The sequence below is a fragment of the Pistacia vera genome, unplaced genomic scaffold, assembly GCF_008641045.1.
Source record: "Pistacia vera cultivar Batoury unplaced genomic scaffold, PisVer_v2 Contig198, whole genome shotgun sequence".
Classification (NCBI taxonomy): Eukaryota; Viridiplantae; Streptophyta; class Magnoliopsida; order Sapindales; family Anacardiaceae; genus Pistacia; species Pistacia vera.
The window spans coordinates 640,062-667,795 of NW_022195999.1; the positions used below are offsets into that span (position 1 = coordinate 640,062).

At 35.0% G+C, this 27,734-nt stretch overlaps 5 protein-coding genes across 6 annotated transcripts; 2 read left to right on the forward strand and 3 right to left on the reverse strand.

The window, feature by feature from the left end:
- Positions 1–209: 209 nt before the first annotated feature.
- Positions 210–2,029, forward strand: LOC116128262. The gene is made up of 3 exons (XM_031413978.1): positions 210–464; positions 719–1,303; positions 1,379–2,029. The coding sequence occupies exons 1-3, from the start codon at positions 210–212 to the stop codon at positions 2,027–2,029; spliced, it is 1,491 nt and encodes a 496-aa protein (XP_031269838.1).
- Positions 2,030–2,214: 185 nt separating this feature from the next.
- LOC116128212 (mitogen-activated protein kinase 19-like) lies at positions 2,215–9,417 on the reverse strand. 2 transcript variants are annotated; one of them, XM_031413906.1, is made up of 11 exons: positions 9,170–9,417; positions 8,012–8,420; positions 7,584–7,711; positions 7,390–7,449; positions 6,733–6,882; positions 6,439–6,594; positions 6,166–6,303; positions 4,063–4,136; positions 3,853–3,954; positions 3,439–3,602; positions 2,215–2,848 (listed from the first exon to the last, which is right to left on the reverse strand). In XM_031413906.1, exons 1-11 carry the CDS (start codon positions 9,191–9,193, stop codon positions 2,418–2,420), a joined length of 1,836 nt encoding a protein of 611 aa, XP_031269766.1. In that variant the 5' UTR covers positions 9,194–9,417; the 3' UTR covers positions 2,215–2,417. The 2 variants fall into 2 exon arrangements, with proteins under 2 accessions (XP_031269766.1, XP_031269764.1); XM_031413904.1 differs by lacking the exons at positions 2,215–2,848; positions 3,439–3,602; positions 3,853–3,954; positions 4,063–4,136 and adding exons at positions 4,252–4,877; positions 5,468–5,631; positions 5,882–5,983 and having other exon boundaries at positions 6,092–6,303.
- A 3,324-nt stretch (positions 9,418–12,741) lies between these two features.
- Positions 12,742–13,917, reverse strand: LOC116128269 (agamous-like MADS-box protein AGL62). The gene has a single exon (XM_031413985.1). It carries the CDS (start codon positions 13,741–13,743, stop codon positions 12,757–12,759), a length of 987 nt encoding a protein of 328 aa, XP_031269845.1. The 5' UTR covers positions 13,744–13,917; the 3' UTR covers positions 12,742–12,756.
- A 6,268-nt stretch (positions 13,918–20,185) lies between these two features.
- Positions 20,186–22,524, forward strand: LOC116128230 (putative F-box/FBD/LRR-repeat protein At1g66290). Its single transcript, XM_031413952.1, is given in 6 exon segments — positions 20,186–20,357; positions 20,590–21,316; positions 21,431–21,607; positions 21,749–21,895; positions 22,007–22,135; positions 22,138–22,524. Coding segments are annotated over 5 exon segments (1,245 nt in total). The 5' UTR covers positions 20,186–20,357; positions 20,590–20,692; the 3' UTR covers positions 22,306–22,524.
- A 775-nt stretch (positions 22,525–23,299) lies between these two features.
- LOC116128263 (DUF724 domain-containing protein 1-like) lies at positions 23,300–27,384 on the reverse strand. Its single transcript, XM_031413979.1, has 7 exons — positions 26,860–27,384; positions 26,040–26,120; positions 25,839–25,911; positions 25,338–25,742; positions 25,136–25,237; positions 24,267–24,437; positions 23,300–24,188 (listed from the first exon to the last, which is right to left on the reverse strand). The coding sequence occupies exons 1-7, from the start codon at positions 27,382–27,384 to the stop codon at positions 23,491–23,493; spliced, it is 2,055 nt and encodes a 684-aa protein (XP_031269839.1). The 3' UTR covers positions 23,300–23,490.
- Positions 27,385–27,734: the final 350 nt, after the last annotated feature.

The window sequence follows — 27,734 nt, forward strand, 5'->3', positions numbered from 1 at the left end:
GAGATTATATTTTACTAATGAGAAGTAGTAACATTCAACTTCTATTCTTCATGGAGACTTCCACTTTCTTTGAAATTCCTGAACAAAACAACTTCTGTTAAGCTAGAAAACTAGTTCAATCTCAATACTCCAAAGTTTTCTTTATATGTGATCCGGCTTTTATACTTTTTGTATTGATATCGTAAATAACTCAACACAGAGTGGTAGAAATGGAGCTCTGGAGGATTTGCAGGCTGTTTCTGCTTGCTGCTTTGGTTTCAGGAATTTGTATTTTGGGTTGTGAGGGAGAGGATTCAGATTATATGTCAGCTCTTGGAGATCCTGGAATGAAAAGAGATAGTCTTAGGGTCGCCATTGAGTCCTGGAATCAATGCAATGAAGTCGGTGAAGAAGCTCCGAACTCGGGAAGTCCCAGAATGGCAGATTGCTTTAACCTTATTGATCAAGGTCAGACAATTTATCCTGTAACACCTTAGGATTTGTCTCTTACCCCACCTCAAATAGTGGGCTCAAAGCACGTCCCCCTTATTCATTGAGACGAGTACTAATATCTACTTTTGATTCATTTTCAATGATGAGTCAAAGGGACACTCTATAAGTTAGAGAGAAATCCGAAGACAATATCTTGGGACGGGATGTTATATATATTTTCCTGTAAATTACAATATTCTTTTTCTTTTGGTTGCTAAACTTATTTGTCTTTATTCCTGCAGTCGAGGTGAAGCATTTGGTGGATGAGAAAGACAACAGGCTTGGAATATTGAACGTCTCCTATGCAGGAATAAAGACAAAAAGTGTTGATAGATATGCTGCAAAGAAAGAAATCTACTTGGGAAACAAATGTCAAGTGGACGACAGGCCGAGGCCATGGCAATTTTGGATGGTGATGCTCAAGAGTGGTAACACAGACACATATGCTTCAAGGTGCCCCAAAAATGGAGAGAGATATGGGCCATTTCCAATGGAATCTCGGTTTCCGTGCTTCGGCGATGGCTGCATGAACATGCCATTGATGTATCACAACTATACCCGTCTGATAGGGGACAATAACAGTAGCTTAAAGGGTAGTTTTTATGGGACATGGGATTTGGATGCTAATGTTACTGATGGAGTGTTACCCGGAAATGGCACTTCTTATTATAGTGTCACTTGGGAGAAGGATATTGGGAAAGGGAGTTGGATTTATCACCATTTGTTGAAGACATCACCAAAATATCCATGGCTGATGCTTTACTTGAGGGCTGATGCCACTACAGGATTCTCTGGAGGTTACCATTACCAGACCAGGGGAATGCTGAAAATAGTAAGATTCCTTAAAAAAAAAAATTGAACCTTTTTTTGGTCAAATTTGTTGCATAACATCAGACCATTGTTTCAGGTTCCACAGTCACCCAACTTCAAGGTGAAATTCAGATTAGACATAAAGCAAGGAGGGGGTCCACATAGCCAATTTTACCTGATGGACATCGGAAGCTGTTGGAAGAACAATGGCCAGCCTTGTGATGGGAATGTGACTTCAGATGTTACTCGTTACAGTGAGATGATTATAAATCCTGAAGTAGGATATTCCTGGTGCAAACCTGATGATTTTAAACACTGTCCACCTTATCACACGCTTCCGAACAGGACCCGCATCAATCGGACAGATGTGGAAAACTTCCCATATGATGCTTATCATGTTTACTGCTCTCCAGGAAATGCTGAGTATCCTGAGGAGCCATTCAATCTCTGTGATGCATTTAGCAATCCTCAACCTCAGGAAATCCTGCAGATTCTGCCACACCCGGTTTGGGGCAACTACGGATACCCAACAAAGAGAGGCGAGGGTTGGATCGGTGATCCGAGGACCTGGGAGCTTGATGTTGGAAGATTATCTCAATCACTTTACTTCTATCAGGATCCTGGTGCAGAACCTCTAAAGAGACACTGGCCATCAATAGACTTGGGGACTGAAATTTATGTTAGTAGTCAGGAACAAGTTGCAGAATGGACTGTTAGTGATTTTGATGTTTTAGTACCAAAAGAATGAACAGTTGAGAGTTTCATTGTCAAATTAGTAGGATTCGGAAAAGATTTTTTTAGGTTGTTAAACATTCTCTAGCCACAAGGAAGTCAATAGTAATAATATTGTTCTGATCTTCTCTAGAACTTCAATCTTCAGAAGTCCATCTTCAGAAAGGATGATAAAAATAGTGAACTTCTTTCACTTTGGAGCAATGGAAATTTCTAAAGCAATGAGAAACAAATTATTTGCATTTCTAAATTCAATGGATATAACATATAATTACACAAGGACATAAATAGTCTCTTCCAAAGAAGAGAACCCAATAACCCCCAAGAATCCCCATTCCCAACCTAAGGGCCTCTCATCATATTAGCAATGGCATGACACGTTCTAACATTAACATAATACTCAGCTAAGACAATCCATATTGCACGGTTCCCACATTCCTATGTGCAGCTACAGCAACAGCAGCAGCACCGACTGCGCCAAACTGGGATTGAGCCTGTAGCAACTTTGCGTCGATGGTGATTCGATCAGTCAATTGATCTACTTTGGCTTGTGGTTGGTGATATGGATTGGTGTTTACGTCAACCGGCATGCCAGGAACTGGTTTGGCAGCCATTATGTACTGTTGGGGTTCTGCTTTAACATGGGAAGAACCCCTACCAGCCTCAACTCCAGACTTCTCTTGATTCAAGCTGTTGGTCCGGAAGAAACAATGAGGTGAGACAGTTTGCGGAGGAAGGACTGCATTTCTGTAAACTGTCCTTGCATCATAGGTATCTTTAACATTTCTGCCACTCTCATATGGTACAACCGAACCTACAACTCTCCCCGGTTTTGCTGTAAAGAAATAGGAAAGGAAGTGTTAGGAAGGAAGATGCAAGAGCAAACCAAGGAAAAACCAAGTCTAGCAGGATAAAAAATGCTACTCCAGTTCCAAGCCTCATCATCCCAAAACGGGTTTCTATATAGTGGCACATACTAGTAATTTATTATTACACCAAAGGAATGAAAGTGTTGACTACCTAGCTAATACCCAAACAAGTCAAAATGCTAGAAGTCTAGCAGAATAGTTTCTATGACCCAATGAAAAAGACAATCCCAAATTGCGTTCCTGTAGGGCATATCTAGTGGTTTTGGTAACCAAACCCAAACCCAAATGGTTCCCACTCAGGAACCAGCTCCACACACATAAACATGATAAGATGGTGAGTGGTTATAGAGACCTGATATGGAAACTTGCCTAGTGGATACTAATAGGTTTTCAACTGCTACAAACTAAATAAACTGACAAACCCCAATATTTCACAAGTATGAGCTGTTTACTCCAATTAACTGCCAATACTGTCTGACTTAAAGCTAGCATAAGCCAGAAAGATCATATGCAAAAGGAAGAAAGCTGAGAGAAAGAAAGAGCAAGCCCTTCACACCTGTTGGAACTCTAGGTGGAGGCCGTAAAACCTTGGACTGTGTTCCGGACATCGCATCTGTTACTCTAAAATTTCTAGAAGCTTCATTAGTCATTTGGCGGTTGTCAGTGGAAGCCGCATGCTGCTGTATGTTAGGAGGGACTGTACTTGAGTGAACCGTAGACCTGGAAACAACAGACAGTTAAAATAATTGCATCCACTAGAACATAAGTGACACAAAGTTTAACTCTGTAGCAATTAAACTGTTTCATCATTGGTTTTGAAATTCATACATAAATGTATTAACTGTATGCATTCTTTTGGCTTCCCCTCTAGCCTAATCAAAAGAAATAACTAAGGAGAGATGTAGAAAATTCACATTCAATTGGAAAAACTAATAACATAAAGACCATGATATTTGACTGCTAGCATTACCGTGGAAGTGAGACATGCTTTCGTTCTGGAGGAATCACTGGGCCACTTCTGCCACTATTTTCCTCAAGATATGCAAATTGCTTTCTGAATTGGCCTATGGCACTGCAATAATAGATACATTAAATTGTCAACAAGAGCTAAAAAAGAAATACAAAACAAAATTTAAAAAATGAAGAAACAATTAAGGCTTTAAGTAGAAAGCAATAGAACCTGGGATAGAGAAAATTTGTGCCTTCAGTTCCATTCAGGTAATCTTTGAGCAGCTGAGGATGGTATTCTAGTATCTCCCGNAATAGTAATAATATTGTTCTGATCTTCTCTAGAACTTCAATCTTCAGAAGTCCATCTTCAGAAAGGATGATAAAAATAGTGAACTTCTTTCATTTTGGAGCAATGGAAATTTCTAAAGCAATGAGAAACAAATTATTTGCATTTCTAAATTCAATGGATATAACATATAATTACACAAGGACATAAATAGTCTCTTCCAAAGAAGAGAACCCAATAACCCCCAAGAATCCCCATTCCCAACCTAAGGGCCTCTCATCATATTAGCAATGGCATGACACGTTCTAACATTAACATAATACTCAGCTAAGACAACCCATATTGCACGGTTCCCACATTCCTATGTGCAGCTACAGCAACAGCAGCAGCACCGACTGCGCCAAACTGGGATTGAGCCTGTAGCAACTTTGCATCAATGGTGATTCGATCGGTCAATTGATCTACTTTGGCTTGTGGTTGGTGATATGGATTGGTGTTTACGTCAACCGGCATGCCAGGAACTGGTTTGGCAGCCATTATGTACTGTTGGGGTTCTGCTTTAACATGGGAAGAACCCCTACCAGCCTCAACTCCAGACTTCTCTTGATTCAAGCTGTTGGTCCGGAAGAAACAATGAGGTGAGACAGTTTGCGGAGGAAGGACTGCATTTCTGTAAACTGTCCTTGCATCATAGGTATCTTTAACATTTCTGCCACTCTCATATGGTACAACCGAACCTACAACTCTCCCCGGTTTTGCTGTAAAGAAATAGGAAAGGAAGTGTTAGGAAGGAAGATGCAAGAGCAAACCAAGGAAAAACCAAGTCTAGCAGGATAAAAAATGCTACTCCAGTTCCAAGCCTCATCATCCCAAAACGGGTTTCTATATAGTGGCACATACTAGTAATTTATTATTACACCAAAGGAATGAAAGTGTTGACTACCTAGCTAATACCCAAACAAGTCAAAATGCTAGAAGTCTAGCAGAATAGTTTCTATGACCCAATGAAAAAGACAATCCCAAATTGCGTTCCTGTAGGGCATATCTAGTGGTTTTGGTAACCAAACCCAAACCTAAATGGTTCCCACTCAGGAACCAGCTCCACACACATAAACATGATAAGATAGTGAGTGGTGATAGCGACCTGATATGGAAACTTGCCTAGTGGATACTAATAGGTTTTCAACTGCTACAAACTAAATAAACTGACAAACCCCAATATTTCACAAGTATGAGCTGTTTACTCCAATTAACTGCCAATACTGTCTGACTTAAAGCTAGCATAAGCCAGAAAGATCATATGCAAAAGGAAGAAAGCTGAGAGAAAGAAAGAGCAAGCCCTTCACACCTGTTGGAACTCTAGGTGGAGGCCGTAAAACCTTGGACTGTGTTCCGGACATCGCATCTGTTACTCTAAAATTTCTAGAAGCTTCATTAGTCATTTGGCGGTTGTCAGTGGAAGCCGCATGCTGCTGTATGTTAGGAGGGACTGTACTTGAGTGAACCGTAGACCTGGAAACAACAGACAGTTAAAATAATTGCATCCACTAGAACATAAGTGACACAAAGTTTAACTCTGTAGCAATTAAACTGTTTCATCATTGGTTTTGAAATTCATACATAAATGTATTAACTGTATGCATTCTTTTGGCTTCCCCTCTAGCCTTATCAAAAGAAATAACTAAGGAGAGATGTAGAAAATTCACATTCAATTGGAAAAACTAATAACATAAAGACCGTGATACTTGACTTCTAGTATTACCGTGGAAGTGAGACATGCTTTCGTTCTGGAGGAATCACTGGGCCACTTCTGCCACTATTTTCCTCAAGATATGCAAATTGCTTTCTGAATTGGCCTATGGCACTGCAACAATAGATACATTAAATTGTCAACAAGAGCTAAAAAAGAAATACAAAACAAAATTTAAAAAATGAAGAAACAATTAAGGCTTTAAGTAGAAAGCAATAGAACCTGGGATAGAGAAAATTTGTGCCTTCAGTTCCATTCAGGTAATCTTTGAGCAGCTGAGGATGGTATTCTAGTATCTCCCGGTATATTAGTTCCCTAATGTCCTCCTTTGTCACCCTTCGCCTCTCAAATTCAAATTCCAACTTTGAGATAGGCTGACAAGAAGGTTCTCTCTCAATTTTGGACAGGCCTTTAAAGTAGGGATCAGCCAGTGCCTGTTTAATCAAAAAATTGAAAAGCCTAAATATTATGCAGAAATAAGGTGTATGCCCTAAAGCTCCACTTATTAGCAGGTCCAATAAATCATTGTAGTGACATTCCTATTGCAATAAATAGTGCAAAAGACAAACCTCTCCAGCAGTAGGCCGATCCTTCGGGTCAAATGCTATCAACCTTTGCAATAGCCTAAGTGCTGAAGGATCTAGATTTGGGAACTTCTGTGCTAATGGCACGGGAGGTTTCTTTCGCATTTCTGTCAAGTATTTCCTTGCTTTATCATTTCGAACCTGCATTTGTTCAAAATAAAATTTACTATCAAGAAGTTGGGAAAATAAAAATAAAAATAAAAAAATGGCACCATAACAAACTATCAAGAAAAAAAATTGAAATAGAAAAACAAAAAAGAAACGAGAGATGTATCATACTCCGGCAATGGTTTCAGGTGAAGGTGTTCCAAGAAGATCAGTGATCACATCTAATTGATGGACAACACTTTTACCAGGAAATAATGGCTTCCCAGTCAATACCTCTGCAAATATGCAGCCAATACTCCAAATATCAATTGCAGGTGTATACTGCCATGAAGAAAGTAATACAAGTCAATGAGTATTAAACCAAAATCAGAAAATTGACACTGCAAGGAAACCGCTCCAGAGATACAGATATAACCTGACACAATTACCTGAATGACAGACATTTCAACTTCCAGGAGAGTTCATAGTCCTCCCTGAACAACAATTATTTTAATCTAGCATTACTGCTTACTATAAAGCACTCAAGCAGTTCATAGAGAAATAAATGTGTTGCTTCAGTACTATGCCATAGCTCATAACAGAGACACATGCTAGCAGTTTCAAATACATCTCACTGGTTATCACTCATTCAAGTTAAAATAAAAAACAGATCTTGTGTAAATCCGGGAGATGCTACAGAGATCCATCTTCGTATGGGTAAGTAGTGAATTGAACAACAGAACTATACCAAATTAACCCATTGTACAACTATCCAAGCTCCAGTCAATTCTAATATAATCTAAAGAAGGGAGATAAGCCAGAAGATGACACATTTTGGGCTAGCCATACCTTTGAAAAGAATGATCCACACAGCTCTGGAGCCCTATACCATCTTGTAGCGACATAATCCTGTGAGGCACATAAGGAAAATACAAATAGCATTAAAGACAATTTCGTAAACACTCCCAGAATCAACAAACTCCAAATTACACAATACATTGACATACAATAAGATTGCAGATGAATCTACTGTAAGTACATACCGTCCAAAAAACTGTACTTGGAGTGTCACTAAATGCAACTCTTGCAAGTCCAAAATCACAAACTTTGAGTTTGCAATTGGCATTTGCCAATATATTTTTTGGTTTAAGATCACGATGGTACACATTAGCTGCAACCAAACAACAAAGAATCAGAAAAAAGTCTGCAAACACTTTGAGAAACACCCCTCCTGTCCAGAAAATAATTCTAGACATGAAACTGACTGATCATATCAACCATAATACAAAGAATTTTTTTTTTCTTTTTTTTTTTGGGGGGGCGGGGGGCGGGCGAATCAGAAAGGATTACAATATGTAAGGGCGGCTGCTAGCAACAACAAGAAGTTATTAACACATGCACAAAATAGAATTAATTGCAGAATGAAGAGAACAAATTAACTCAATTAACACAAACAAGGGGAAAAGATAACCTGTATGCATATACTTAAGTGCACGTAGCATCTGGTAAAGAAAAAATTGATGGTGTTCACGGGTCAAGTCATCATTAGCTTTGATGACTTGATGAAGATCAGACTCCATGAGCTCAAATACCACATATATGTCTTTAAACTCCCTCTTCGATGGTGGCAACATGATGCGCTTTATTTCAACAATATCAGGATGCCGTAAAAGCCTAAGTAACTTGACTTCACGCAGGATACGAATGGCATCAGAAATATGCTCAAAAACATCATGTATCTTCTTGATTGCCACTTTCTCTCCAGTATGCGTGTCAATCGCAGCACAAACAACTCCATAGCTTCCCTTCCCAATAACTTCCAGAATTTTGTATCTGTTGGCATCACCGTACTCAGTGAAAAAATCCTTGTCTTTCAAGTCCTGAAGCATTAACAGAAATGGAAACAAAAAATCAGACTTCAAAATAAATGAACAAGAACACATGCAAGCAAATGTGGGTATAGAGACAGAACCAAACCCTAACTATGCAAAAATCCAACACCGAAATTCCTAACTTTCTAAAACACGAAGACCCTTGAATTCATCAGATGAAGAATGACAGTTAAGACGATGAACAAACCCGAATAATAGAAGCTTAAAGTTTCAAGAACAAATTCATGTACAAAGAATCATAATAGCTTAACAATATTTGCCATCAAGAAATCAAGCATAGAATTTAATGAACTCCAGTTATTCCCTCAAATTACCAGTAGAATCTGAATCGCGGTAGCACTTCCTATTCAACCATACAAATAATAACAATTGTTACCCATAGATTTACAACAACATTGCAAATAATGTTCAGAATTATGAGCTATGTTAACTTCATCCAAAATTTAACTGTTAACGAACCATGAAAACAAGACTGAGAAAAACATTAACACATTTGCAGAGAAACTAAGTATAACAAGAATTTCTAGTTTCTATCTGGTCTACTTTTAGGATCCCAACAAAAAAACAGAAAAATAGTCCAGATAAAATAAAAATTTAGGCTAAGTGAAGAATTCATGTTTGTTTTTTATCAACTTCCTCGGGGATTCAACAGAGGAAAACCCATAAACCAGATCTAATCATCCTCTAACTTTGTCGGCAACCAAACAGACCCAATAGAGAAAGAGAGAGAAAGTAACCTTCTTCGGCTGATCTTGCTGCATCTTTGACCCAAAGATCTCTTCTTTCTCCCAAATTTCTTCAAGCAAAGACTAAAACTTCTGGGAAAAGCAAAAACTTTCTTGGAAACCAAACGAAGTTGAGTAAATTTGAAAAATTAACCGCACTTGCCCCAATGAGACCTGCTTCGGATCACAAGCCCTGATTCGAATTTCCTTCTTGAAACAACAACAACCTCCTCGCTCATTCAATCACACAACACCCAGTGAAGATATCTCCAAAATAATGGTTTAAGATGACTAGAAGATAGTGAATTGTGCAAGATCTGAATATAAAGAAGGAGAGAGGACGAGAAAGAGAGTATAAATGTTGTGGGGGTGTAGGTACTATTACTAATATATATAGGGAATTAATATTTTTTTCTTTTTTCTTTTTTTCGGGGGTGGGGTTTTGTGGTAGTACCTTAGTGGGTACGGAGACTGTGAAGGAAATACGAGAGTGCCCTTTTTGGTAATTTCCCTGGTCACCGAGCCTGCTGAGTGCTTTCTACCTAATTTTTATTTTTATTTTTTTATAATCTTTATTGAGCTTCTTTATAAAATAATTGAAAATTATTTATGGCTATAAATTTATCCACGTAATCGAAATTTTGAAAAAAAAATATATAAGTTATTGGACTTGATTATTTTAAATTAATGAAGTTTAATATTGTCTAAGCCTACCTTGAGTTTAATTAATTAAATTGATTAATGAAGATTGACTTAGACTCTTTCATCTCAACATAACAAGTTCAAATTAGTAAGTTAAAACGTGACTATCATATTTAGATCTTTTCAAAATCAAAATATATTTATTTATTTAGATTATATATATTAATTAATATTTAATTAACCTTTATAAGTCTTCGAAATTTTCAAATAGTTTCCAGCTCAAATTTATTCTAATTGACAAAATAATTAAATATTTCAAAAGAATTTCATAAAATATACTTATGCTACTCAATAATGAAGAATTAGGATGAATTTATTAAGGCTTTTTTTAAAAACAAAAAAAAAAAAATCATTGTTTACTTTATATATACTTGTTTTATTTACTAATTTCATTTTCTGAAACATAGAACAGAATTCAATAACGTGTTTTTATGGTTTTCATTTTAAAAAATAATAATAATGAAAATATGTTTAAATTTTGAACATATAAAATCAAACTTCTTATTTTCATTCTCGATTTCCTTTTTTTTCTAAGAAATAAATAAATTATAGAATATTAAATATTTAAAGTTTGAGCATATAAAATCAAACTTTTTATCTTCATTTTCGACTTCGTTCTTTCTAAAAAATAAATAAATAAATACAATATTTAAATTTTGAACATTTAAAATCAAACTTATGAATTCGATCGTACAGGATCTAAAAACAACATCGAATTCTACCTTTAAAATGCTGAAGAAACGTAAAGCATAGTAATATATCTAAATTGACCAAATATACCTACTAAGATTGATGGATTATGTATATATTTAAAGTATTACCTAACACAACCTAATTTATACTGTATATAGTTTGGGCGTTTGATTGCAAAAAGTATTGGTTTAGGGATTTATAGGAAAAGATATGGATGATGAAATGTCGAGTTCCCAAACAGCAAGGATGTAACTCTCAACGTGACAACCCCAATTGCTCTATTCTACCAAGCTTCATTTATATTTATTTTATTTATTGAGGCATGAGTGGAAGAATAATATAATTAAATATTAATATGCTTAAGTTAGGTGTAAAGCAATTTCCTTTTTAATAAAGATTATGCATAATCTTTTCTATACATTAATAATTAATTAAGCTACCACTAACTCAAGACTATTTTCTGCATTTATGCTATTAGAATATTCCATAAAAGTGCATTCCAACATTCTTTCATTTATATTAATATATAACATTAAAAACTTCAAGAGGATCGTATTCAATAATTTCTTCATATATATTAGCATTTCTCTTAAATGAAGATTTTTTTATTTTTAAATAAGAACCTGGTTAGATGGTATTGATAAACAGTTTATTATTTTGTTAACATTTATAAACAAATAATCTTTCTATTTGTTTGTATCAATATACACCAATTTGTAATGTTTTGTCTTTATAGAAACCATGTCATATGATAGTGTAATATCAATTTACATAAATTGAGGTTGTTCTCCATATTTATTTTATTCGTATTGGCATTACATTAAAGGTAATAATTACTCTTAACAGTAATAATTTTTCAGAACCACGCCTGATGGTAAAAGAGTAAAGTGGTCTAACATAAATTCATGAGTTCAAGTCTTCTAGGTATTAATAGAGGTGACTATTGAAAGAATTTAACCAATCGTTTTCTTTAGGATCCCAAAAGATTAGTTGAGGTGCACGCAAACAGACCCTGATCACCAAAAAGGAGTTGGAATAATGAAAAATAGATATTTGAAAACCATTTCAAGTTCCTTAATCTTGAAAATAAAAAGATTATTCAAGAATAAAATTATAAAATAAAGGCTTAAAGTAATATGTTAATTTTATGAAAATGATTTATAACATAGTTTGTGAAAGTTTGTATACGTAAGAAATAGAAATGATAGAATACGCAGAAGGAATTTGCATCGTTGAAATGAACAAGTTGAGGAAACAATAATTTAATTTTGTGGGGCAGTCAATATCTGCAATTATGCCCACACATTTAAAGCGCAAACGTCTCAATCTCGGCAATTTGCTTTCTCAATGGAGGAAAATCATGATTTAATATTGAAAAATTATATAAGTTTTATGTAGTGCTCATTCATTTGAAAACTGTTATGTATAATCAAATCAATTTCATCCATCAAAGTCCTTTGAAATTATTTATCAGAATCGAGACCTTATAACCAACTATCTTTATCAAGAGATATTATAAGTTGATATTGCATTCAACTTGAATTCTGTCATATTTGCTACAGTTTTATCAATTTGGTCGGTCGCCTTCCCCATTTTATCATTAATAATCTAACAGACCACTGCTTTTTCTTATATCTTCTACTGGCTCGTTCAAGATTTGCATTAAACTTTGGGTAGTTAAATGAGTAAACCATTTTTTTCCCACCCAACCCACAAGAATTTTAAAATACTATTTTATTATTCAAATTTATGTTCAATTTTCAATTTTAACATCATTACGATCCCACAACATCATCATTCTCTTTCTTGATTATCACTCACCAAAAACTCTCAAACCCTACTCCCGTCGACTAGGGTTTGTACAACCGCTTCTCCTAAATCAAATTTCGATAACTCTTAATCACTAAAATCTAACATTCTATCACCAAAAGACTCAATGACATCCCCTCTTCAAAAGCCCAACAGCTTGGATCAAGTTTACTCTCTCTTTACCATCGAATTTGGATAATAAAATGGTATTTTAAAAGTCTATGAGTGAAAAAGTATTATTAAACTATTATTTGGGTGGAAAAAAATAGTTAACTCTAATTAAATTAAAATATTATTATGTCTTCAAGGCATGAATTAAAAACAACCCAATAATAAGAATCACAAGTTGAGAAAAAAAGAACTTTTATTTATTCCAACCAAATAATACAAACTGATCAATGGAAAAAATAAGGCAGACCATAAGAAAGCAGCTGCCCAAACTGATCCACCGTTGCAAGAGGCATGGCCTCATTCTGGTCAACAAAATCTGCAATAGAAATTTGATCTGTGTCTGCAGAAGAGAAAAAATGAAGATTTTTGTTTTCATATTCATCAAACATGGCCTGTAGATTCTCAGAATCGTTTTGGTCAAAATAAGCTTCAGGATTGGAAATAGATGTCACCATTGCCCCAAATTCAACTCCCTGGTTAATTGTCTCTCCACCCAGAAAATTCTCACTAGGATAAACTGCATTAGAACTTGAAGCATTGTTGATTCCAACATCAAAATTGGCATTGAAAAAACTATTGTTCCCAATTTTCCCAGGAAAATCAGGATTGAAAACGGAGTTGTTATCACCATTCATAAGAATCTGATCAAGATGGGAAAATTCCGAAGCCAAAGCAGCGTTAATTCCATTACTAAAATCAGTATTGTGAACATGAATGTCGCCAAAAATTCCTGACGCAAAGTCGTTTGAAGACAGCAACTCACTTAATCTCATCAACGCATTGTCTTTCAAATTCTCCATCTTTTCTTCCACAACAAGTAACTCATCAATGGACTTCAAATTTTTCTCCATGTCTTCAAAATCATTCAACAACCCATCAATTTTTTCCTCTCCATTCTTCCGTTCTTTCTCAAGTTCCTTAATTTCATTATAGAGAGAAACGGCTGACCGTTTGATTGCATCATCCACTGGTGGAGGAACACGATTGTGACGAAAAGCGTCAAACACTGAATAGACGGAAGGGTGTCCGAAAGAGAAGATGTTTTGTTTCGAACAAGGTGAAGAAACCGCCATGGCGATTTTAGCTCCAGAAAGAATGCATAATTCGGCAGCTTTGTTGAATAATCCGTAACGTCTTTTAGAGAAAGTGACGGCTCTTTTGGCTCTGGTTTCACGTTTCTTCATTGGGATTTTTCTGCTTGCGGGCGCCATTGTTGATTAGCTACTTAATTTTGATTGAAGCTAGTACTGTTTGTGTTTGTTTATATAAGGTTGATTCATGGGTTTGAACTGAATCCAAGTTGTGAATGGAGTTGGAGTAGCAGGTCCTTAATGGAGGAGAATTTTGTTCATTAATGACAAATATTTCAAGAGATCTTTCGTGGGTTGTCAAAATAGGAATGTTAATAATTACAGAAATAACAAACTCAAATATTATAACATGTTAAGCACATGAACATGATAACTAAACGACGCCGCACTACCCAGCCTACGCCCCCGCAATTATTAACGGGCAAAATTATATTTAAAAATGCTTTATGTCACCACAGATTTTATAACACGTGTTTCTTAAAAGCACTTTTAAAAAAGCAAGCACAGCAACAAAAGAACTTTTTTCAGAATTGTACGAATTTGCTTTTAATAATTTCAGTCTTTTCTTCTGTTCAACTTTTTTTTAATAATTATTGGATCAACAAAAGCATTTTTTTTTTTTTGAAAAACATTGCAATAATTGTGTATTGGCTTTATTTAATGAAGTTCACATATAAATTAACTGAATTTTAGTTTGATATCAGAATTCCTTTTTTATTTAGAGTTGATTGAATTTTTTTTCTTTTAAGTATCACTAAATATGTTTAAATGGGTAAAATGTGAGGGAGAAAATTATATAATAGAACCTTTCATAGTGATACTCTATATAGAAATAATCTTCGTATAGTCATAAAAAATTATGGTCTCAACTTAGACCAGTTATAAATAAGAATAAATTTCATATAATAATAAGTTATAATTTTTCTAGGTCTTGTTTTAAGGAGTTTGCCTCTACATAGTAATAATTATATGTATATTACAAAAAATATATGTTATATTACATCAAATGTTTAAAATAAAATAAAATATTTATTTAAAGTTGTTTGATAATGATTTATACTATAAAGTTATTACCACATTTTTTATCTTGCAGGTTCATAATAAGTCGCCAATATAGACACCTTCTTATTGAAGCTAAAATATTTCTAACTTTTCAAGTATGTTTAGAGTTTCTTGACACGAAACTTTTGGTATTTTCGTACTATCATCTTCAAGATTATCTCCTTCCTCTTTTTGTCTAAGTTTAGTAATGTTTTTTCTTTAAGTAAAACATACATGACTTGTTACTCATTTGGATGATTGAGACACATTAATATTCACTTGATTAGTGTAACGAAGTTGTTGAATTTGAACACTCAATTCTATAATAACTCTTTGATATCCTATGCTACTAAAACAATGAATTGAAATCTTAATATTACTAAAACATGAATGAAAATCATAATACTACTAAAACATAAATTATAAAATAAGATTTTTTTTAAATAAAAAAATAATTATTATAACTATAATTTTATTAAATTATAACCTCCTCATAGTAATAAATTTAGTTGGTCTTAACATTATGACTATAGAGAGGTTCTACTGTAATTAATTTTCTTTTAAGTAAAAATGTTGCTAACTTAACCAACATTGGGTAGTTCAATAGTAAAAGAGTAATGGGGGATGTAATATGATTTTTCAAGTTCAAATCCCTTTAATAATAAAAGAGTAAGAAGATGATCTAATATGGTTTCTTGAGTTTAAGTCCTTACACCTGTTAATATGGATAGTCACTGGAGCTTGTACCCACTTAGTAATTTCAGTTCCTCATAAATTAGTTGAGGTATATACAACCGAACACCCGACCATAAAAAAATAAAATAAAAATAAATAAAAAGATGTTTGCAACTTTAACTTTAGAAAAAGCAAGATTGAAATTAAGCGAAAGATTTTAGCAGATTTAGCTATTCAATGAAGTAACCCTTTGATATCTACGTGCCCTCTGGTCAAAGAAAACATACTCATCGCTAGCTGTCACCTTCTTACGAATCTTTCACAGTAATATTTTACATATGAAAATATGAAAATAATTAATTAATTAATCATGTTTATTAAGACAAGTGAGAAATTCTTAATTAATACACTCATTATATTTAATTATTTAATGGGCACAAGTTAAAAGACTAATTAAATATAATTAATGAGATGATGATGATCATAATGAAACCTATAATTAATCATGTGTTAATGATTGATTATAACAATAATAATATAATAGACACTGAGAAAAAAAAAATCTACTGCATTCTCGGGTAGCTTGCAGCTAAAGATAAATTATTGGAGAGAAGCAAATAAGATGAAGTTATGGATTTGGCAAACTCGTTTTCCATTTGCGTTGAGGAAGAGAATTGCTGATGGGATTGGGTCCTGAATGTACTTCATGCAAGTATTTCCTCTTGACTTGATCGTCGTCACCTTCAACAACTGACTGAAATTAAAACAACAAAGATTAAACTAAACTGATGTATATACATACATATACGTTTGCCTGAAAGAAGAAGAGATGATTACCGGGTTTTCTTGTATTGATGAATATTTTCTCACTTTCTGAATCCCATAATCTAATAAAATCAACAAGTAATCAGAATTTAAGTACCACAATCATTCTGGATAAGCAAAAAAGAAACAAGAAAACAGGTGTTAGAGAGAGAGAGAGAGAGGACCTTCAAGTTTGGTGATGGTGGTGGGTGAAGATGAATGAGAGAATGAGATAGATACTAGTAATAGAATGAGGAGAAAACATAAAGGGAAGTTCATTATAACTTTGTTCAGGAAATTTAAGAAAGAGTAGCTATACAATATATCTTTAGTACTGGAGATGAACAGAAGAGCTAGGATTAATTCAAAGTGATTTGGGTTTTGATTGGGAAAAAAACAAAGAATATAGTACAATTTGATCAATAATAGAGAAGGTTATGGATAAGCAAACCAGTTTATCATCAATTATTTATCATCTCATCTAAAACAAAGACAATAAAATACCCATGTAAACTCTTTCTGATTTTAACCCAAATTATTGCAACCTAATTAATTAGATTTATGTGAAACATGTAAGAAAATATTATCATTTTTTATATTGAAGGTTATAACCATCATTGGATGGTCAAGTGGTCAATTAAGGCTTTTGAATATATTACTCAAAAGGTTTTAAGTTTGATTAACCTCAAACTCTAATAAGGGTCACCACTAGAAGCTTACTCGATAGTTAACTTCAAGGTCTCAAAGATTAGTTGAGGTGTGTATAATGAGCTCGGACACTCCTAGTAAAAAAAAAAAAAAAAAAATATGGAAGACTATTAATATAATGTTTAACTCTTATAACTTTAATATGAGTGGTGTTATTCAAACCTCAGCTAAACTGTTTGTAAGTTCCGATATTGATTTAAAAAAATTATCCACTTAATCATTTTATGGAGGAGAAATAACAAAATAGTCAAGCGAGAAATAACAAAATAAATAATAAGATTTCATTGAAAAAGAAATTATCATTATACTTTTACTCTCTTTTTTTTTAATGTGATTATTTGTTAAGAATTATTTATATAAATAGTAATTTTTGGTAATTTTGTGTATATAATATATTTTTAAATTATATATATATATATATAAACTAATTACGGGGCTTATTTTGGGCCATGGCATCCACCAAATGTATTTCCCCGCCCTACATTGCTTGACATTATTTTTAGGCTTGGGCCGCCCAATGGGTTTCTCCTTGAAGTTGCGGTTGTTTGTAATTGTAGACATGGTGAAGTTTTAATGTATGAAACACAAAAGAGTGATGCAACCCTGATCTTGAGTTCACAAACATTTTTTTAGCACAGTAGATCATATACCCCCTCTTCTTCGTGGCATAATATGTTAGGATCCCAAATCTACTAATTACTAATTATGGAACTAGCTAATTCCAAATATCGTCTTGACGGTTAAGAAAGTTTACTCATTTTATTGATTTTTTTTGTTCGAATCTTGTAATTATTTATCACATTTGTAACTTATTTTAAAACATTGAGTTTACAGGACATTCAATGAACTTTATAGATTATCAAAACACATATAAATTGATTTAGATATCTCGATTACAAAAAAAAAAAAAAAACTAATAAATGATTTATTTAAAACTAATTTTAAAGGTGTAGTCTACCTGATAGATAATATCAGGAGCAAGCCACCACAATCGCTGTTAATGCCCGCTACGGAAATCGGCAAGTTGAGAGTTAAAAAATTTGCATGAGCAAAGGCTATGAGAAGTGCTCCTCGTTTCCTAATTTGGTCAATTTGAAGCAACCAATTGGGAACTTTTTGGACTGCCGATTCTTACCAGGATTACTCGAACTATTATAAAGTCTGACAAGCCATTAAAAGGTTAAACCAGGTTTTATTAACTAATTAATAAAACTTATGTCTACTTTCAAGAAGCTTTTGAAGAAATTGGAGCTACTGAATTAAAGTTTCAACTTTCAATAAAAAGTCAATAAATTCTTTATTGAAAAGTACAATAATGACTGTTATGTCTTGTCAATCCACTTTACACCCACGATTCTCCATAAGAACATTATTTCCCTCGAGGTTTTTAAACTAACATTTACACCCTTCAGGGATTAATAAGGTTTTTGTAATAAACTTGAATAAATCTACTCTTCTATCTTCTAAACTCTAATACAATATCACGATTACACTGTAGTCAAGTGCAATCTTGATCAGTGTTACTCAACACGATCACTTGAACTTATGTTGTAGTTAGACCTGGCAAACGGGCGGGTTGGGCGGGTATGGTCCGGGTAGCAATAGGGTCGCGGGTGGAACAGGTGAAAAAATCTCACGGGTCGATATTTTCATGATCCGTACTCACTCGTGTGGGTACGGGTCACCCGCAGGTCACCCGTGAAAATGGCAGCAGCCTTTTACATTTTACACCTTTTTCACCAATCACGAGCTTTACTGATAACAAGAACAAAATCTTGATCAGGGAAGATTGAGTTGACGGTGATAAAGAGGAGAATGAACCCGTCATTCAATTCATGCCAAAAGTTTCCAGTGTACCTGCCTGCACTAAATACTAAAGCTGGAACATGGTGCTGCACTTCACATTTTGAACTTTTTGGGCTTGATGTTATGGTGAGTTATTTGATTCTGTTCATCATAAACTTCTCCCATTTTCGAGGGTAAGGCCTAATTTTTTCAACAATTGAATGCGACATTGAGATGGAAGAGTCGATAAGGAACAAAATAGATGTTGTGGAGTCAAGAACTGTAGGACCCGATGATTGCGCATAAATCATAATTATGGTGAGATCTGTCGCAGTTGATTTGTGGGGATTGAGAAGGTGGCCGAGGAAGTTGGTCCAACTTGCTTGTTGATTTCAGTTCTAAGTCCTTTTTTTCTGCAACCATAGAAATACTATATCAATTTTGGACGAAAGTAACATTTTATTCTTCATATCAGTAATTATTCCTGACTCTTGATATCATTTCACATGTTTCAGTTCATTTTTATTTACTTTTCCAATTTTTCGGTCAACTCATTTTTTTAATAATAACTTATAGAGTTCTTATGAGAGCTTATATATTTATTGACAAGTGAGAGGAGATCTGCTGCTGTTGTGCTAGGAGATCTGCTGCTGCAGTGCTGGTGCTGCCGTGAGAGGAGATCTGCTGCTGCCGTGACCTGCTGTTGCTGCCGTGACCTGCTGCTGTTGGCATCTGCTGCTATCGTGAGAGAAGTCAGAGAATGAGGGAGAGTGAAGCTGTAGTGAGAGTGAGAGAGTGAGGGAGTGGAGCTGCTGTGAGAGGACTGAGGAGTGGTCGTGGAGCTGCTGTGGCCTGTGAGAGAAGAGAATGAGCTGCTGCGTTTTTTGTTTTTTTCACTGATAAGTTTTGCTGTTTTGATTTAGATTAGGGTTTGAGTTGAGAGTGAGACGAGTGATAAGTTTTTTTTTTTTTTTTTTTTTAAATTTCAAATTTGCGGGTCCACGGGTAGTACCCGATCCATCTTCAAAAGTCATGGGCGGGCCGTGTACGGGTCAGATTCTCACAGGTCAAAATATGTGTTACCTGTATCCGCCTGTTGGGTATGGGTACCCGTTGACCCGCGAGTACACCCGCCTATTTGCCAAGTCTAATTGTAGTGGTGTTCTCGATAATTCAACTACAATCCCTCTAAAATATTAATTAATTTTATATAGTTTGCAGAAGATTACATTTTGAAAATTGGTAAATTTTATATTTTATATTTGACTTTATCAATTAAATTATTGTTATTAAAAGCAAGTGTCTAGCCTAATCGTTGGGACATTGTATGCATATGTTCTATTCCTCATTAATACCAAGGGTAATTCGGTAATTGTATTAACAATGTTTTATTTCTAATATATAACAAGGGCATTTAACTTTGTCTTATGGTCTTATTTTATTAACGTATGGGGGTGTAGTTGTTATTTTTCAAACATGGGGGAATCCATTTTCTTTTCCCGATAGATTCTGTAAAAATATTGGCAAGCGAAATGTGGGATCTCGGGATCGGGTTCAACAGTGTCTTTGAGACTACTTTTTTAGTAGAAGTTGTAGAGAAGCAGAAGAGTTCTTGTCTGAAACTAGAGACCCCCCAAAATGATGCAGTTTTATGAGCTCAGAAACAATGGCAGCACCTAGCTGAACTGGGAGATCACACTGGGGACTACTTCAAGTTCTGGGTACGTAAAGACTAGAGATATAGTTTATTTCATTTTATTTTTTCAAGTGGATTTAAGGGTAAGCAATGGGGACTTGAACTTAAAATAGACCTATAAGTTTTAGGGAGATAAGTTTGTTTCTGTATCTGGGTATGTTTTTATAGATTTGATCCACTCACATTTTGTTTGTATTTTTTATATTTTGTGAGGGCTTTGACTTTTGAGTTGTTTGACTTGAATATATATTTTGCAGGCATTTGTGTGCTTTCTTGATTTGAGTTTACCAGAGGTTTGAAAAGGCATTTTTTTTTCCGTGTTTGGTCCTTAATTCTAGTGTTTATAGCGATTCGCCGAATATGGTTATGGATGCTTTGTTATCAGAAAATGATCAAGATTGTGAAAACAAAGATGATCTGATAAGTGGACTCCCAGATGTGGTTCTTGCTCAGATATTATCTTTTCTTCCATCAAAAGTTGCTGCAAGGACTAGCGTCCTTGCGCGTCGCTGGAAGGATGTGTGGAGATGTGTCCCTGATATTGAGTTAACTTGCCATCCAGATCAGAGTGCTAGTGAATCGATGGCATTTTTCGCCACGGTGAACCATGTACTCAGTCATCGCACCACGGCTCAAATTAGAAAATTCAAGCTCTCATTTTATAGTGCTGGAGTGACTGAGTTGTATTGCATTTATTGCTGGATACAGCATGCAATTTGGCGAAAGGTTCGCGAAATCGATCTTAATGTCATGGATGTTCGACCTTTTATGTTACCCCCTGAACTTTTTACTTGCAAAACACTAGTATCCTTAAAGCTGCAATCAGGATTGACTTTCTGTGTCCCCAGCTTGATCGAGTTTCCTTCTCTCAAAGTCCTCCATGTTATAGGTAATGTAACTGAAGAAATAGCGGAGAGACTCTTTTCTTGCTGCCCGGTGCTTGAAGAGTTGCTAATTGAAGGATACAAAGAAGATCATGTAGCTGTGAATTTAAATATTGTTGCTCCTGTTTTGAAGAAACTAAATATATTTTTAGAATCTCATATCGGGGACCAGATTGTTATTGATGCCCCTGAATGTAAATATATCTGCCTTCAGTTCACTGCTAAACTTGTGGTTAAGAGCCTAAGCTCTGTAATTGATGCCTATATTTGCCTTGGTAACTGCTTTGGACGTCCTGGTGGACACAAACCGGATTACTCAGAATATGTATATCAGCTTTTTAGAGAGATATCTCAAGTTCAGATTCTAACTCTCTCTGCTATTACCATGTTTGTAAGTTAACTTGAACTCATTTAGTTTAATTCATGTTAAGGTTTTTAAGGGTCTCATCATTATCTTTGAGATTCTCGTTATTTAATTAGATATGATTGTTTATTTGTTTGATTCACCATAATCGTCATGATTTTGGTGAAGACTATTAGATTTGCTCTTCATCAGAATCTGTCTCCATTTCCTAATTTGATCGAGTTGTCGCTGAATGTTGAGCACTGTGAGGACTGGCAATTCTTGCCAGTATTACTCAACAACTTACCCAATTTGCGGTCTCTTAACCTTCAGAAAGTGAGTTAAGATACGCCTATGTGAAGTTTTAGCAAAGTAAACTATGTCAGCTTTAGTTTTTTTTTTTTGCCTGAAATTTATCTTTCACTCTTGATTTATATAATTCTCTAGAATACTCTCTGCGATCATGAAAGGGACTACGATTGGTGTTCACCAGAAAGTGTGCCGCAGTGTTTACTGTCAACGCTGATGTACGTCTACTTTCAGGGGCTCAATATGCGGGAAGATGAGTTAAAAATGATATAGAGTTTCTCTTGAAGAATGGTGAGGTTCTGAAACAGCTGACAGTAATGCCTATTCACTTAGCTTTGGAAGATGCAGAAGTGCTCGCCAACAGACTTGTCATGCTTCCAAGGGCTTCAGAGTCGTGTGATGTTGAGTGTTGTAAAGATTACTGTACTTCTCCATGACCAAGATGATATCAGGAGCTCATTTGCTTTGTATCTATTCTTGTAGTTTCATATAACTCTAGCAGTCTTGCTCTGGTTCTTCAGAAATGAGAGTATTCATATATAATGACTTTCTCCTGTTGATTTGTAAATGCATTGATCAAACATTAAGTCTTCTTGGCACAACATAGATTATAAACTACAAGCTCTCTACTATGGCACTGGACTTTGTTAATTTATTTTGCGTTAGGTTTTGGGTACAGGATGAAGTTGAGCTGAATGTTTAGTGATCTAGACTCAAGTAGTTTGAGTGGTTCATGAGAAAAATCCAGGATATTTTGATCCTGGGGGATCCTGAAACTGCTAGTTTTTAGATAAAAGATGTCCATCCTGGTCACTTAGATTATCAGGCCATGGACTCCTGTTACAATATTGAATTTAACCGAAAAAAGCATATGTTTATTCAGTGTTCCCAGCTTGGTTTGGCTTGCTTGAATCAAGATTCTTCATTTTCAAAATTCTTCAACTAATGAAATAGCAGAGCTCTTTTCTTGTAACCCTGTATTTTATGGGGGTTTAATTTTTGCCACATCTGAATAATGCATCTAATCAATTGGAAGAAAATCTAAATGACCTGAAGCATGTTTTATTTTCAGATCATAGCCTCATTGGTATGGACATTTACAAGATAAACAAGTGTCAACCTCTTTATGAAATGTATAAAGATTCTTGTGCTAATCAGAGCCTTCATACAAAATAAATGGAGAGACCAAAAAGTTTCACTACACAAGAAGCTACAATCCAAGCATTGAACAAGATAAGGATGCTATCTTAATCTGAGTTTTTATCTTATCAATGAATCATTAATATCCACATGGCTATAAAACTGAAAGTAAAATTAGATCAATAAGAGATCCTGATTCAAACTATAGATGTTTTGTAATAGTAAGTTCATCCACAATATCAGTGTTCTTAGTTCCATCCTGAAGAACTATTAACTGCACAGTAACTCAAGGACTATGTACACAGTTATTGAAAATAAAGAGCTAACAAAAGTGCCAATCAAGTTCCTACTTTCGGCCCTATAAACTTTAAGATTAATCTTGAACCTTATCGCGCGTTCTAAACATCAAAAAACAGTTTCATTAGACCATCCAACAATCTAAGACAGCAGAACCCAGAAGAGGTATGCAAAATGCAGATCAGTCACCAAGAAGCTGCAGCCAGACTTTCAAAATCAAGCTGGGCATTCTGAATATCCTGGTTACAAACTTCCAAATCTGTTTTCAGTTCAGTAATCTTCGAATCATTTTCTTGCATAAGTAACATAATCTTTCTCTTCTTTTCTTCTAATAACTTCATTCCCTCAACAACTTCAGCAAACTCTGCATTGATTTTCATTTGCTCATGAGTGCGTTCTAAGATCTGATGTTCAAATTCTTTCGACACTTCTTGAAGCTGTTCTTGTCTATCTTTCATTAACTGCAGCTCAGTCAGACGATTCCGTATAGGCTGAACATCAAAGCCATGCAATTCTAAGTCTTGAAGAGTTTCAGAAATGCTATCAAAGATGCTCTTTGGGTCATTGACTTGTAACTCAGATGTCCGCTTTACCACTTTGGCAAAAGTTATCATGTAACCAAATGCTAATCCATCGCGAAACATCTCTTTGCATCGTTTTAAAGGATGGAAGTGAGGCTTCTGTGGCATTGTTTCCAATACTTCTACAGACTCGATAAAAGTTTTCCGCATTGATGAAGGCTCCATACCAGGGAAGCACTGATGCTCATCTCTTACTCCATCACTGACTGAGTCGTTTGCAGTAGATTCCTTTACAATTTCAATTAGTTTTCCTTCAGCCTTATTCCTCTGGTTCTGGTAGAAAGTCCTACCACAGAGAAACCCTGGACAAGAAAAACCAAAACCAATTTATCAAGCCAACTATAACAAGTGGGACTAGATTAAAACTCACATCAGCTTACTTGAGTCGATCACTATTTTTCGATTGCATAACTCATCAAACCACATCGATATAGGTTTAGCAGCAGTATCCACGTCGCCCGTTAACTGTACAATGGCCATCTCAGCTTCTCTTGTACTGCAACCTGTATCAGAAATGTTAGCTGCTTGTTCTGCTGATGCATCTTTAGAACCTGAAAAATCCATGAAAGGAGTTAAGATCCAAAACGAGAAAAGTCCAAACAAAAGAAGAAATAGACCATATGCTAAACAAAAGGATAAGAAACCAAGGCCCAACTATTTTATTTCAATATGTCTCCCAGCTCAAAGAAAATGAAATGCTTGGCTTTGATTATGATTAGCAATTTAGCACAATATCTAGGATGTGCAACATCAGAACTTATCTCATCTTTCCTTTCATGGTAATCATTCTCAGGATAGGTCAAGCCTCCCACAAACATCAATTTTTATGAGAAAGGAGATGGTATTTCATTTCACTAATTACAAAAGTTTTCATCCCACATATGCGTTAATTGTGTAAATGTTGCACAATAGCCGAGGAAACATGTAAACAAACTAGTGGACTGCTGTAGCTGATATTCAAAGATGTTTCACAAAAGATGCAACAAACATGTTCAACTAGTAATTTAAGAACACCTAGTGTCTAAGTCTGACATTACAAAAAAGAAGAAAAATAGATCAATCATTAACATTTTTCTTCCGTAGTATTATTTTCTACAGCATATGCTTGTCAAGTTCATCGCTGAATGCTGGTGCAACTTTTAGATATGGCCTTTTTTTCTCCAATGATAATGCACCATGATTTTGTAGCTATTTTAGTTTGCTTTATGGTTTATTCAAGATCTGCTTTGAAGTAGAATAAGCTCCATACCTTTAGACTCTCCAGTGATTTTAGAAGATTCAACACCACTACTAGCACAATCCTGTAAGTTCATTTTATTAACAGCTACTCCAGCTCCATCACACTTCTCATCTGAAAAATCATAATACTTCTTTATGTGTAAGAAAATGTAAATCTGAAGACATAACAGTAGCATCAAGTTATCACATACCATTCACTTGAGTTTTTTTACCTTTAGATTCTGCTGTATTTGTTAGTGATTCAGCATCAATAATCACAGGATATTTTAAAACCATATTATCAGCATCACCTCCAGCTCCATCATTCTTTGTACCTTCAGAATCTCCTGTTTTTTTAGCCGACTCAGCATCAATTGCATGATCCTTGAAAGCGAATTTTTTAACAGAACTTCCAGCTCCATCATGCTTTCTAACTTTAGATTCTTCCATGTTTTCTCTTGATAATCCATCATCAATCTCGTGATACTTTAATACCAATTTATCAACATCATCTCCGGCTCCATCAAGTTTTGTACGTTTAAACTCTCCAGTGCTTATGGGTGATTCAGCATCAATACTATCATAGTCCTTTATAAAAAGTACATCAACAGTATCACTGGATCCGTCACACTTTTGACCTGCAAGGCATAATGCATATTTATAGAAGAATGAAAAGAATTTATGAATCTGAAGACAAATTTGTTGCTCCAAGTATACCACTAGAGTTTGTGTACCTTTAGCCAACGTTTTTTGTCTCTCTCCTCTCCTTCTTTTCAAACAGCGAGGTCGACCTTTCTTCTTTGCTATCTGGTTCAAAAGCAAGATTAAACATCATGCATGAGACGGAGTTAAGGTCAAATGAAATTCAGGAGAACAAAATTTCACACTGATCTTAGCTGATATTCTTGGATAAGTAAAGCAATATTTGCACTTACTGATTTTAGTTTCTTGCAATTTGCCACAATATCAGTTTCTTCAGGATTAGCAGTGCCGCTGCAGGGTGACTTTTTTTCATACTGCATGCCATCAAAGACATCCAGAAACAATGTGATTAGATTGACATAAAGGAGTGCTATTTTGTTTATTCTATTTCAGGGATTTATTGTTATAGATATTAAAAATATTCGAATCAATGAACACAGACACTAGTTGAGTTGGAACAGCTGAATCCATTTCGGAAACTAATACACCTAAAACAGATTAGAATTTGCAAGGGGATGAAGGAAAAATCAAATCTGGGGACGATGATAAAAATTTTATTTAATAAATAAAAATGAAAATGAAAATCCTAATTTTTAGTTAACTCCATTGTTTTATTCACACTCAGAAAATGTACGGCACATGATGGAGCATTTCTACTTTCCATATGAAACTAAATAACTACAATGAAGAACAATAAAATAGAGAACGCTTAAGAAGAAAACAGAGAGAAACCAACTTCATTTATAGACTTCACACCTAAAAAGTTATCAGCTTTAAGAATTTTCTTTTCATTCTTTGCATAAAATCTGAAAAAGTTGACACCTTTGACTCAAAAATCAAATAAATTAACCACCATACTCAGAAAGCACTTCATTTATAAACTTCACCAACCAAAAGCTATCGGGTTTACTATTTTTAATTACCTTCTCTGAATAAGATTTTAAAAATATGGCACCTTTGACTCAGAACTCAAACAAATCATCTAACATACTCATAAAAACAAAAACTCTATGTAACCAACTTACATGAAACAAACTTAAAGAACTTGAATACCTTAAAACGGCGCAGAGCCCGACTAATGATCTCGGCCTCCTGCTTTTGGGGTCGGATCCACTTGCCTCCTTCCCAATCCCAGTGAGCCCTCAACTCATGACGCTTAAAATGAAGCAACTCAGGTGGATTCTCAAAGTACACAGAGTAAATCTTTGACTCCTGGTTTATTTCCACAAGCACGCCAACCCACCACCCATCAAGATGCATCGCATCAACAAAATCATTGACTTGAAGGTCATGCTCATCGTTTGGAGGCAAAGGCCTCACAAAAGAGGACTTAATGTTTTCAGTTAATGCCTTTCCAGAGTCGTCATCAGATAGCAAAGTTTGGTACTCTACATGCAAAACTCCAACATTTTTAGTCCTTTTGTTGGGAGGAGAAGGAGGAAATCGTGGTTTTGGTGGCTCCAATACTTTCGCCACGTACCAAACACCTTGAAACCCATCTGAATTACTTTTCACTTCAACTAAAGAGCCTTTTTTGAAGAAGGATTTGTCATCACCGCTGGGCATTTTCAGTTCCATTTTTTATCCTAACACACAATGTATGAAGAAAATATCAACGGCTATGTATAAAGAAAATCAAAGGGTTTCTAGAGGTTTCTTGAGCAATAAAACACAGAGAGAGAGAGAGAGAGAAGGAGGTGCTTTATGGTTTTGTTTTGTATCCTAAATTAGAATGGGACTGCAACAGAGGCAGTCGGGAACGATTCGTTTTCCTTATGCAGTGATACATTGTGCTGTTGACTCACTACAATAAATAAGGAATTCAATAGAGAGAAATTGAACGAAGTTTTGTTTTGAAGAATATTAACGGTGAAGTTTTGGAAAAGGAAAAGGAAAAGGTTGAGTCTTAGAAGTCCGTCTGTTTAATA

Bases quoted from the DNA above. Each gene is read 5' to 3' on its own strand.
- LOC116128212 (XM_031413906.1), bottom strand. From the start codon at position 9,193: ATGCAGCAAGATCAGCCGAAGAAG. The intron at 7,712-8,011 runs GTTATCTTTTCC...GTTTGGTTGCAG, and splicing joins ACTTAAGTATATGCATACAG to CTAATGTGTACCATCGTGAT. The intron at 6,304-6,438 runs GTTTGTCTTTTG...TTGATTAAACAG, and splicing joins ATCGGCCTACTGCTGGAGAG to GCACTGGCTGATCCCTACTT.
- LOC116128269 (XM_031413985.1), bottom strand. From the start codon at position 13,743: ATGGCGCCCGCAAGCAGAAAAATCCCAATGAAGAAACGTGAAACCAGA.
- LOC116128262 (XM_031413978.1), top strand. From the start codon at position 210: ATGGAGCTCTGGAGGATTTGCAGGCTGTTTCTGCTTGCTGCTTTGGTT. The intron at 465-718 runs GTAACACCTTAG...CCTGCAGTCGAG, and splicing joins AAGGTCAGACAATTTATCCT to GTGAAGCATTTGGTGGATGA. The intron at 1,304-1,378 runs GTAAGATTCCTT...CCATTGTTTCAG, and splicing joins CCAGGGGAATGCTGAAAATA to GTTCCACAGTCACCCAACTT.
- LOC116128263 (XM_031413979.1), bottom strand. From the start codon at position 27,384: ATGGAACTGAAAATGCCCAGCGGTGATGACAAATCCTTCTTCAAAAAA. The intron at 24,438-25,135 runs GTATGGAGCTTA...TGGATTTTTCAG, and splicing joins AATCACTGGAGAGTCTAAAG to GTTCTAAAGATGCATCAGCA. The intron at 24,189-24,266 runs GTAAGCTGATGT...TTTCTTGTCCAG, and splicing joins AAAAATAGTGATCGACTCAA to GGTTTCTCTGTGGTAGGACT.